Raw genomic sequence first — 13,163 nt, 5'->3', positions numbered from 1 at the left:
AATGACCTTTATCACAATATGCTAATTTTTTTTGAAGGACCTGTACATAAAAAACAGTTAATAACATTATTTATCTGAGGAGCAGACTGCTTTGAGTTTATCTTCATCGCAGACCCTCATCTTGAGCAAGCATGAAGGCGACAGTGGAAAGGAAAAACTTCCTCATGAGGAAGAAACCTCCAGCAGAACCAGGCTCAACAAAAGCGGTCATCTGCCTCAATCAGCTGGGTTTGAGAGGAACAAGAAGGAGGAACAGATACACAATGGCAGGTCAAGAATCACATGTTAAGATAGAAATAATATCAAATGAAAACTATTCATTTTTAACTATTCATTTAAGGAAATGATGTCAATTTGTCCTCCAGTAGCCTATGGCAGCATAACAATCCAACCCTAACTATAGGATTTATCAAAAAGGAAAGTCTTAATCCCAGTCTTAAAACTGGACAATGTGTCAGCTTCACAGACAGAAACTGGAAGTTGGTTCCACAAGAAAGGAGCCTGATAACTGAAAGATCTTGCTCACATTCTGCTTTTGGAAACTCAAGGAACCACAAGTAAGCCTGCAGTCTGAGAGCAAAGTGCTCTGTTAGGAAAATATGGAACACTAAGATCAGTTATATAAGATGGAGCTAGGTTGTTGAGGGCTTGGTAGAAGTAAGATTTTGAATTCTATTCTATTCCTCATGGCTCGATGGGACCAATCTGTTTAAATAAAGGTTGAATGAATTCTGAATCTGACAACATAATGTAGATAGGCCAACAGAAGGAGTTGCCACAACTTTTTTTTGACAAACTGACAGAGCAAAATTAACACGTGGCATTGTTTTTATTTCATAATAAGAACAAAAAGCTTAGCTGCACAGCAAAAAGTGACAGTATTTCTTATACACAAAAAGTAACACATAAAAGCATTAACACACGAAGCCTAGTTCCAAATGAATATATACAACAAAACAGAAACGTGATTAAAAAAATAACATTTTTTTTCCAAAATGTACAACAGAGATAGAAATATACAAGAACGTATTGAGGAAAAAAACAGATCATTACAGCTTCACTGCTTAACCTTTCTTCCTCCAGACAAAAGACAAAGAGGTGAATTATTGCACCAGGCAACAAAGCAAATAGAAATGATTAGCACATATTTTAGCACAAACAAAAAAACTCGTTAAGAGTAGCAGATCAATGAAATTGTGGTTGTATTTGTTTTTTTGGGGGGGATGGAAGAAAGAAAAGCTAACAATGATTTGATTAAATCTGTTTAAAACCAAATAAAATCAAGATAAAGGTGAAGTTGTAAAACTACTTTTACTGCAATGTACGCAGTCTATTAGAAAATCTTTAAACTAAAAGTCTTTAAACTAGACATTACTAGTTAGCACCTTGAGATAATTGCAAGCACAAAAAATTAGAGATTAAATACCGGTAGTAATGGGATGGGAGAGATGGATCTTTAAAATATAACATTCTCGCTCACATGTTTAACATGTCAAGTAAAAAAAAAACCCTCACTGTGTTGTTTCAAGCCATTTAAAATTTAGCTGCCTCAGCTGTTTAGTCACAATGAAGTTGCCATTGAAATGTTATGTGACACATAAAGTATATATATATATATATATATATATATATATATGTATAAAAATTATTAGTTTTGTATTATCCCCTCCATTTTTCTGGGGGGAAAAATCTCACATGCACAGACACAGAAAAATACAAAATACAATATACTGACCAGGTTGATGACATCAGGATTTTGATGCACTTTAGTAAGAGTCTCTGAAAGTTACCAGCACTTTTTTTTTTTTTTTTTTTTGCTTACCATGAAGCAGTCTACAGAAAGTTAAAAATCGGAGTCAGCGTCCATTAGCTCCGCCTCCATTAAATTGGTCCTGGAGTGGATGGGTCCACAGCCAGCCCTGCGGCCTGCCGGCACCCGGGCCACACGAGCCATTCTCTCAGACATCACGTTAAGGTTCATCTCTCCAGGGCAGAGTGAAGACCCCATGGGCTGCCAGTTGGAGTTTGATGGGTGATAGCATGGCTTGAGGCCCAGATCGTCAGGTCGGTCGATGTGGGTCAGAGGGCTGGACAGCAGCTTGTTGCCATAGCTGCTTTGGCATTGCAGGTAGAGGCACCTCTCCTCATAGGATTGAAACTCTGGGCACGACCCCGGCAGGATGTCCTCCTCCATCTTCAGCTGCTGCCTCTGCTGTGAGTGCAGGTTAGCCACCAGGCTCGGGTGGCAGGGAAGCTTGGGCAGCCGGGGCACTGAGCTGCGGCCATACTCACGCTGGGGATGAGCCTGGTGGTTTGCCACCTCCTCAACCGGACGCACGTCTTTCCTTTTCTTCTTCTTCTTCTTTTTCCTTTTTATCATCTCAGGAGAAATTTCAGCCTCCACCATCCACAACTTGTTTCTCTCCTCTGGAGGTGGCACTGTTGGAAAAATACATATATAAAGAACCCTTCCAGTTAATTAGAAAGCAGAGTAAACATGTTTTTTGCTGTATACGTCACTTTTTTTGTTGTTGCATAATTTACATGCCCTGTGACTTATAGGCCAAAGTGACGTATTTATGGATTATTTTCCCATATTTATAAACCAATTTTTGGCTGAGATATGACCGGTTTCATTCGTTCTGACTGAAAATATTGAACACTACCAGTTTCAGCCACTAGATGGAGGCAGAGTAGTGAGACATGCCGTTGTATCATGTAATAGGTAAAATTGGCTATTAATGACACAGTCGGTTTGCCATACACTTCCACCTTGTCTGCCTGGAGCAACCGAATCAGCTTCAACTCGCTGCAAAGTCCTGGCGAAATGCAGCTGATTTGACCATCAAAGTGCATTTATTAAGCAAAAGTTAGACTGAGACATACCTTTACTATAATTTCTAGAAAACAAATAATTGTTTTTAAGTGTTAATCTTGTTAAATTCTTGTTAAAGTCCTCTCGTGCACGCTCCCACGGATGCCATTTGGCAGCCAGTCAATTTTTGGCACAACACTGGTCCACATTTCCGGGTTGTCAGCGATGACACGTAACAAATGCATCAGCGGTGACGCATAATAGATGCGACGTATACGGCGAAGCGACATATTTATGGATTTTTCCACTTTATTAGACAAATATGGACTGATGCGACTTATAGGGCGGTGCAACGTGTATGGCGGAAAATGCGGTGCTGCCTTTATTTGGCTAATTATGAAAAACAACAAGCAACAGCAGATAATCAGATGTAACATTTTGGTCAAACCACACACAACTCCAGGGTCTCACCTGATGTACCGGTGGGAGTGACAGAAATGTCTTCAGGCAGGATGGCACCTCGTCTGGCAACCATCTTGGTCACATGCTGCGCCCATGCTGATGACACATCATTGGATGGCTCGTTGAGGTCAAAGTTGATTCCAGCTATGAAAGAGAAAATCACAAACTAAAAACAAGGCTTTGGCTCAGTAACCCTACACCCATCATAAATATCAGATGAAACCTCCTCTTAGGAGATGAACACATGCACACTCACCCACTGGGCCATCGTGAGACACGGTGTGCATGCTGAAGGACAGTTCCTTCTCTGGGTCCTTGTGAAGCTCCTTTCTCAGTGCAAACGCCTTGGCAATCATCTTGCTTTTCTTTATCCTCTTGGGCTCGTCGTCACTGCGGCCAATGATCCTGGTGAAGGAATACAGGAAAACAAACAGCTGCACATGATGGCAACAAAAAAAAAAGCAACTGTTTCACTTTAACTACCGTATTTTTCAGCCTATAAGTCACGTTTTTTTAATGTACATGCCCTGCGACTTAGGTCGAAGCAACATATTTATGGATTTTTTTCCCCCCATATTTATAAACCAATTTTTGGCTGATATTTGACGGTTTTCATTCATTCTGACTGGAGAAAAAAAAAGAACAGTACCACTTTCAGTCACTTGATGGCAGCAGAGCAGTTGTGGTGTGGCATGCCGTTGTATCATGTAATGGGTAAAATGTCTATTAATGACAAATTCAAAAAAGTTCAAGACAAAAACAACTGGACTTTATTTATTATACTTTACTTAATACTTTTTTATTTTTGTCTTGAGCTTTTTTTAATTTAGCATGTCCTGGATGACTGAGAATCTTCACTAGCTATTAATGACACAATCGGCTTGCTACATAATTCCACCTTTTTTCTGCTTTCGATAATTATTATATATAATTATTATAATTTCGAGCAAACAAATAATTGTTTTTACGTGTTAATCTGGTTCAATTCTTGTTAAAGTCCTCCCGTGCACATTACCGCAGCCGCCATTAGCAGCCAATCGATTTTTGGCACAACACCGGCCCACAATTCTGGGTTGTCAGTAGTGACGCGAAACAAACGCGACGCGTCAACGGTGGCGCATAATAGATGTGACGTATTCGGCGAAGTGACATATTTATGGATTTTTCTACTTTATTAGACGCGACTTATACATCGGTGTGACAAGTATGGTGGGAATTACGGTAATTGATCCCAGTTGTTCCCTGGAAGTTGGCTTACTTGCACCAAGTGCGTTTCCAGATGAGGATGGTGGCTTTGGTCCAGACCCAGGTGCTCATGACAATTCCAGTACCAAACATGGAGAACAGGTTGATCTTCTCCACCATCAGGTTGGGGCGGTTCTTAATCGTGCATTCTGGGATGGGTTTGTTGGTTTGAGATGCGATCGTCACATTGGCTTCACATCTGTTGGGAATGAACGCACAGAGATGACCTGTTTGATCTAACGAGTCACACACGAGCGGCACTCAGATGATTGAACTCCTAAATAAAGTTAGGCCAGAGGAGGGGAGCAACATTTTTGAGGTTGAATTCATTTGAACTAGCCAGAGTCAACACTGCGGGGAAACAGAGCCACATTTATTCAACGAGTACGTCTGAGCAGCATCAGGTGCAAACTTTTACCTTTTCACTTCTGTGATCTGTGAAAACACATCGAACTGTGGAAGGTGAGCCAAAAGAAAAACTTACAGCACATATTCTCTGAAGCTTCTCTCCCATTCGGCCTGATTGAAGAAGTCATAAAAGTGGCAGCCGAATGTGATGAAAACAAAACCAAAAGCAAGGAACCCAAAAATACCTGGAGTAAAAGAGAGAATGGCGCATCACAGAGGATCGATACAGTCAGTAAGATAACTCGCTTGTGCAAACAGGACATTTACGCAGCTTCTCCTATCAAACTGGTGCATTAGTGATTCCTTGCTCATTTTGCCTGCAGCTTTAGACAGAACATTAGCTTTCAGCGACGGCTGAGCTCGTGCTTCAGCTGATTCTTCGAACTTTTAACAAAACGGTGGGGCAGAACTCACCGAGCCTCAGCATCGTCTCGTTGATTTTGCTGGCAGCTTTCTCGCTCAGCAGTCCTGGGTGGTTACTCTTGATGGAAAACAAGGTCATCACACCTGCAACAAGCAGCCACATCAGTCCAGATGTTTACACGACAACTGCCATTTACATTTGAACGCAGTGCTCATCGAGCGAATGAAGTGCACCTCGAATGAGGAAGTAGCCTCCGACAACAAGCACCACCCCGATAGGCGCCAGCACAAATCCAGCTCGGTACCGGTAGTTCTTATAGCCGACGAAGCAGATCCCACTCACTGAGTCCCCGTCCACCTTTGGACAACAAGATGTGGACAAGACGTCAAAAACACAAGAACACGGTCAGCTTGAGTACTTTTTTTGATACAAACCTCAGCGATAGCAAGGATGGCCACCGTGAGGATGAAAGGGGCGGACCAGGTGACCATGTGGAAGTAGGAGGTCCGACCTGAGAGGGGCTGGTAAGTCGTGCCCAGAGCTTTGAAGGACGTGTGCCAGGCGTAAGTCAGCATAACAAACCAAATCACGCCCGACATCAGCGAGTAATAAACGATGATAAAGATTGTGACGCACGACAGAGTTTCTGAGGACCTGCAGAGAACACAACTGTTAACGACCTTTTCTGGTTTGTTTTAGTAACAAACACGAGACTGGGCCTTCCGCACTCACGAGGGCTCGCCGAGCCGCATGGTGTTGTCGCTCTTGCACACAATCTCTTTGCGCGCGCCGTCCAGGAACTGGGCCAGCCAGCCGATGCTGCCCACAAAGAAACAAGCGTTGATGTAGAAGAGAATGACGGCCGGGTAGCGGTTGGAGTTCTTCCAGTCGGCAAGAAACGTGGCCTGGATCAAGACGGAAGGGAAACAACAGCTAAAATGGTTAACGTGGAAAATAATTTCATTTTGCTAACGAATCTTTCGCAGTCGAGCCGTATGTTTATGTCTCACCAGGGTGAAGAAGGTGCAGAGAAGAGTAATGGTGCCAAAGGAAGCGATGTAGGCGTGCATGTCATTGTGCTCCTCTACGGTGAATAATGGGTTGTCACACTGGATCCCACAGCCCTCCACATCTTTGTACCAACTGGACTGAATGTCCGTTTTCACCAGAGGAGCTTCACACTGACCCGACGTGTTGAACTTCAGCTTGGACATCTCATTCTGCGAATAAAAGATGCAAAAGGTGGCGATCGGTTTTGTTTCTGGATTACTGAAATAGGCCAAGAATGAATCCCAGCTAACAGCTCAAGATCTTGCATCTGACCTGACCTCAGATCTTACTGGAAGCAGAGCAATAAGACAAGTTTCTCCACAGGGAGCAGTAAATTAACGGTCAAGCATACCGAACAGCCCGCAGGAAATTTGTCACATTTGAGGAAGCCGGGCCAGCCTCTCTCCCGGTCCACGATGCTGCAGGGTTTCCGGGTCGCCAAACACAAGCTCTTGCTGGGCAGCTCGACTCGGCCGTTCTCACATTTGGGCATATAGATGGCACAGAGCAGCGGCTGGATGACCGACCAACACCTAGGAGCGTTCCGCAAACCTGCAGGATAAAGATAATAAAACACATGTCAGCACTGCAGCTGTGGCAAGTTCCAAAGTATGGAAAGAGGAGCTGCACTCTGAACATAAATACAAATTATTAGGTGAAATATGGATGACACATTTGTGTTTTATGGTAAAGCTGCTCATGAGGGCGTTTTTTTCTTTCCACTGTCACCTTCATGCTCGCTCAAGATGAGAGTTCTGCGATGGAGTTAAACTCAAAGCAGTCTGCTCCTCAGATAAATAATGTTAAATTATTATTTTTATATATATGAATATTTCTGTTCAGTGCTCTGAGATGACTTCTGTTGTGACTTGGCGCTATATAAATAAATTTTATTGAATTTATGTTTGCCAACTCACATTTTTCAAAACACAAGCAGTCTGCATTATACTGTGCAAACTTTCTGTCTTATTCATGCTGTAGCAGATATTTAAAGGACATGTGTTTAAAAAAAGGATGCAAAGGTTTTTGTTTTTTTAAACAATGATATTGTGTGTAAGATTTGAGAATAAAGTGTAATAATAAAGTTCTGCACCAGGATTTGAATCAATAAGCACTACCAGTGGTGGATGAAGTATTTACCGGTACATAACTATAGTAAGATTTTGCATTTGAAATACCATAGTTATTTTAAGAACTCTTATTTTATTTTTTTGTGACACCTAAAACTACACATAAACATTGCAGATTATTCTCCTATTACTTATCAAACGATTGCATTATTTATAAATTTGCATGTATGTAATAAACTGGTAATATCAAAACCAATTATTGTAACAGATTTTTTTTTAACAATATTGTTGATGAATTACCCACCAGATTATTTTCTAGCCTAATAATCTCTAACTAAATGACTCACAATCTAACAAACCATTTGAGCTGTTGACTTTATTATTCAAGTTGTTTACAATTAAAAAAACATCTAAAAAAAGCTAAATATATTTATCTGTATTATTGTTTGGAAATTGTACATCTACATCCAAGCTCGACTGCTCTGTATTTGGTCTAAAAGTGAAAGTTTCGAACGTTTATTTATTCATTTACTCCAAGTAAATGAATAAATGAGGCTCGTTTGAGCTTCTTGCATTCTTAAACCTTTGACTCATCGCATATTACTTTTATTCCTAATTTCCTGAAGCCTTTCTTCAAATTTCTCTCATACAGCTGCACTATTAAACACAGTAATGATGTCATAAAAATCCCTTCTTTTTTTTTTTTTTGCTTACATATACAAATGCAGCCTTTTGGGGGGGGGGGGCAACAAATTAAAAGCTTGAAAATAAGTAAGATTTTTGGCACCACCTCACCCCTTAAAATAAAACAAGAATAAGCAGTTGATATTTATAATTCATGTTAAAGTTAGTATTCTTCCAGGACTTTAAGTGAAGAGCCTTAGGTGCTTTTATTCATTTATTTTATAAATGTTTTTATGTTCGTCATCATCTTCTTCTCCTCTCATTATAATAAATCTTACCAGACCACATGGTTAGCTTCTCAAAAGCCTCCTCCTGGGTGCTGGAGTCCTCAGCCAGGAGCAGAGAGGTGTGTGTGTAAGGTAAAGGGGACCCCAGACATGTGTTGTATTTAAGGGCCTCACAGGTTGTGCTTTTCTTGCACATGTCCTCAAATATGGTCCCGTTTGGGGCCAGCACGGCCCCGCAGCCCGACAGCCAGCCAGCCCAGACCCAAAGCATCCCACAAAGCCCAACAAAGGGCCTCCAGGCCTGGGAGGACATCTTGAGAGGGGGATAGTTAAGCTCTGGAAACACTAAAATAAATGACTTCTCAAAGCTTCACTCAGATTCCCCTGTGATTCGGGAAAAGAGGCTTTCTTCATCAGATGCAGAACAAGTTTCCAACATGTGGAAGAAAAGTTTTAAAGTTTCCTCTCCAACTTTCTGTCCGACCGCTGCAGGATCCTGCTGGATCCCTCCATGATCCAAACTCCAAACAGCCACAGTTAAAAAACAAGGTCCTCAAGTGATAAAAACAAAACAAGGATGATGAAGACAAGTTTATATAAAAATGTTCATCTGGGAAGAAGAAAAGTTGCTCTGCCCTCCCCCCACTGCCCCTGAAAAACTTGAAAAAGTCTGGATCTCTGTAATCTGATCTTTGCCTCTCATGCACCACCCCTTCTGAAGACTTTTTTTTTTTAATGCAAGCAGAAAAATAAGATGAGAAACAGTCCTGGATCCTCCGTCTTGGTCCCAGGAAGTGATTTTCCTGGTGGAGGATCTGGCGAGAGGTCTCCTCTGTGTTTTTGTGTTCCTGTGAGCTGCAGCTCGGTCCCGCTTGTGTTTTTTGTCTCTGGTATGCACATGATGGTGGTGGAGGGGAGAGCCAGAGCAACAAAACCTCCCTTCCCATCCCCCTCTGCTTGTGGAAGAATCTGCCTTATGGCAGGAGTTTCTCAGCCCCTCTGAAAAAGAAAACAGATTTCAATCTGACAGGTTTACTCATGTAGGAGAAAACCCATCAGAATGATCTCACACCTTAAAAGACCATAACTGCACATTTATGCACTAATCCATCAAAAACATTACCCAAAGGCGCATTTTAAACTTAACTTTCTTCTGTTTAATCTAAATCAATTGAAAACTCTTTATTATTCTAGCAAAGCATCTTAAAAGTTTTGCAGCATGACAGGATTCAAACCTGGCCTTTGACTTGGCCGTATTGTTTATTTGTTCTTTTAGTGAGTTGTTCTGGTTTATAGATATTTATTATCACGTTAAGAGGTCCATGTTTTTGGTTCAGCTTTCTTCAAGGTTGCCCAATCAAAGCCAAACCATAATATCTCCTCCACTGTGCCCGCAGGTGTAAATGAAAAGCACACAAATGTCTAAAAATGACTCGAGGCTTTCTTGTGAACAAAAAAGAACTGGGTTGGGATTAATTTTGGGTCCGAATTTACAGATTGGTGCATAGAAATGTATATATGTTGAGGAACTGACTTATTTAGATCCAGAAGTTAATATTCTCTACATTATTGGAATAAGACATGTTGTTTCCATGAGCATAATGAGGAAATAAATTTAAACCCTAAACACAATTTACATTGTCAAATCTCTACAGGATACACATAAATAAGCTGCGTGAAGATGATGAATCACAATTTGATAAAAAGTATCTCCATTTCTTTCAGTCTGTGAAGGACATAAACTGACCACTTTATCTAAAAATTATGATTTTAATGAAACGTTCCAGACATAATGGAGTTCATCAGAACACTTACTGTATACTGAGAGGAGAGTTCTTTACAAAAGTCAAGACTACACAAGTTAGGACCGATTTATTTATTTTATTTAAAAAAAAAAACACCTGACCTCTTCAGAGACACTATCAAATAAATAAAATGAAATTATCTTATGTGGAAATAAAAACTAGAGTACAAAACCATTTTTGAGGCGATTGTGTGTCAGCTATTAATAATTTATTCAACCTTTATTTATACAGGTTAGTCTCGTTGAGCCTCGAGGACTAATTTATAAGAGAGACCTGTTTAAAGTAGGTGGTAATAGTAAAGTAGTAAAGTAAATGACTAAAGTTCCATACATTTGTACAGTAAAGTTGTAAAGGAGTAAAGTACAGTAAAGTAGTATAATAAAGTAGTAAGGTAGTACAATAAAGGACAGTAAAGTACCATAGTACAGTAAAGGAGTAAATTAGTAAAGTACAGTAAAGTAGTACAATAAAGTAGTACAGTAAAGGACTAAAGTACAGTAAAGTAGTAAGGTAAAGTAGCAAAGTACAGTAAAATAGAACAGTAAAGGAGTAAAGTACAGTAAAGTAGTACAGTAAAGGAGTAAAGTACAATAAAGGAGTACAGTAAAGGAGTAAAGTACAGTAACGTAGTAAGGTAAAGTAGCAAAGTACAGTAAAATAGAACATTAAAGGAGTAAAGTACAGTAAAGTAGTACAGTAAAGGAGTAAAGTACAATAAAGGAGTACAGTAAAGGAGTAAAGTACAGTAACGTAGTACAGTAAAGTAGTTCAGTAAAGGAGTAAAATACAACATAGTACAGTAAAGTAGTAAAGTACAGTAAAGTAGTACAGTAAAGGAGTGAAGTACAGTAAAGTAGTACAGTAAAGTAGTAAAGTAGTAAAAGTACAGTAAAGACGTACAGTAAAGTTGTATAGTAAAGTCGTAAAGGAGTGAAGTACAATAAAGTAGGACAGTAAAGTAGTATAGCAAAGTAGTAAAAGTAAAGGAGTAAAGTACAGTAAAGTAGTACAGTAAAGTAGTAAATGAGTAATGTACAGTAAAGATGTACAGTAAAGTTGTATAGTAAAGTAGTAAAGGAGTAAAGTACAATGTAGTACAGTAAAGTAATAAAGTACAGTAAAGATGTACAGTAAAGTTGTATAGTAAAGTAGTAAAGGAGTAAAGTACAATGTAGTACAGTAAAGTAATAAAGTACAGTAAAGATGTACAGTAAAGTTGTATAGTAAAGGAGTAAAGCACAATGTAGTACAGTAAAGTAGTAAACTACAGTAAAGTAGCACAGTAAAGGAGTGAAGTAAAGTAGTACAGTAAAGTAGTACAGCGAAGTAAATCATGATCCCAGTTTAGACAGAGCAGAGTGTGTGTATGTGTTTGTGTGTACGTTAAGAAGGGAGGAGATATTTTTTAGAATACAGAAGCTCATTAAATTAGTTTTCTTTGGGATGTTCTCATTGGTCTGAGCTTCTCTTCTTCTTAAGGCGGTAGCAGAAACCCACAGCTTAAAAAAACATACCCCAGTAAACTTAAAATGTTTAATGATAAGAGGTTCACCCCCCAAAAAGACTGATTCTCGAGCAAAAATCCCCACCGTGATACTGGTGATGTTGAATAAACTGGAACATGAGCTTGTGGTTTTTTTGCATGACCGCTGGTTCTTTGTTTATGCTGAATAAAATTTGGTTGAATCTATTCTGTCCTGTGAGTGTGTGTGTGTGTGTGTGTGTGTGTGTGGGCCAAAACCCTCAGCAATATGGCTGTCTGTGTGAGTCAGATGCTAAAAAAAAGGAAGAAAAAAAAAACCTCGGAGACCACACACAGAGCTGCAGCAGTCCAGTTCAACACACACACACACGGATCACTACAACGAGAGACACCCACTGTTCCATCTCTCAATAAATCAGAGCATTTCACTTGTTTGTGCAATCGGGCCGGTGACCCGTTAGATTCTGGTCTCTGTCAAACAGAAAGTCAGTGAAGAGGAGGAGCAGCGACTGTAAAGCAACAGACAAACGTAATGTTTAGATTAGACACTCGCTGTTTCTGCTGCAGAGCTTCCAAGCAGGTTTGGAGCAGAGGAACAGAATAGTGATGAGAGGTTGGGATAGAGAAACATCAGACGGTTAAACACTCTTTGCTGTTGGAGCAACAAATAAAATGAGGGTGTTTTATTAAACAGCTCAGCTCTTCACATTTTTTTTGCCCCTGCTATAAAAACAGCCACTTTCAACAGGTCTATGTGACAGAACTGCTATTTTTAATACTTACCAGTGTAGACTTGAAAAATGCAACAAGTCCACATAATTTCACTGTGATGTATATTTGTCTTTGCTGATTATGTAAGCACGCATAATGGCAGTATATGAAACCATCATGTGGCTCTGACGTCAATCAGGATGTGTACTGTTGCAAACCATGGCCACAAAAGTCAGAACAGCATGCAACAAACAATAAAAGAGAGCAAAACTCAACAGTTAAAACACAAACAGTGGTGCTTGAAAGTTTGTAAACTCTTTTGAATTTTCTATATTTCTGCATAAATAAGACCTATATGTAATATTAGATCCTTTTCCTCAATAAATAAATGACCATGTATAATATTTGGGGATGTACGATATTGGATTTTTGGCCAATATCCATATGTTAAAACTTATTTCTCCAATAACCGATACCAATACAAATATGTTTATTCCTAGACCTACTTACAGAGACTATACCTTTCTCAGCTGTGGGATTAAAATACAACATTATTCTGCATGATCTTTGTCAATTTGGCTTGCTACCAAATGCAGATGCCAAAAACGGGGCTGAATATGATGTAACGCTTCAATTTGGATTATGTTTAATGTCAAATTTATTCATGACATTTACTCTCTATAACCCAATAACAACACTCGAGCAGTGCAAATTTGTACATTTTCACAAATCTAAACTGAACGGCATGCATGATGTCATAATGTTGTACTAGCACTGTAGGTATCCTTGTCACTGGGTTGTCATACAAATAGTGCCTTTATATATATATATATATATAT

General features: G+C 39.6%; 1 protein-coding gene across 1 annotated transcript; it reads right to left on the bottom strand.

Moving 5' to 3' along the window:
• Window positions 1–1,681: 1,681 nt before the first annotated feature.
• On the bottom strand, window positions 1,682–8,638 carry smo (smoothened, frizzled class receptor). Its single transcript, XM_037695607.1, has 12 exons — window positions 8,377–8,638; window positions 6,697–6,896; window positions 6,305–6,514; window positions 6,027–6,199; window positions 5,729–5,948; window positions 5,528–5,651; window positions 5,345–5,437; window positions 5,007–5,115; window positions 4,536–4,721; window positions 3,534–3,682; window positions 3,287–3,421; window positions 1,682–2,439 (listed from the first exon to the last, which is right to left on the bottom strand). Exons 1-12 carry the CDS (start codon window positions 8,636–8,638, stop codon window positions 1,844–1,846), a joined length of 2,457 nt encoding a protein of 818 aa, XP_037551535.1. The 3' UTR covers window positions 1,682–1,843.
• Window positions 8,639–13,163: the final 4,525 nt, after the last annotated feature.

The sequence above is a fragment of the Nematolebias whitei genome, chromosome 22 (genome assembly GCF_014905685.2).
Source record: "Nematolebias whitei isolate Nwh7 chromosome 22, NemWhi1, whole genome shotgun sequence".
In the NCBI taxonomy this organism is placed as follows: domain Eukaryota; kingdom Metazoa; phylum Chordata; class Actinopteri; order Cyprinodontiformes; family Rivulidae; genus Nematolebias; species Nematolebias whitei.
Note: the sequence above shows the minus strand (reverse complement) of the source record. Positions and strands in the feature narration are given on the sequence as shown.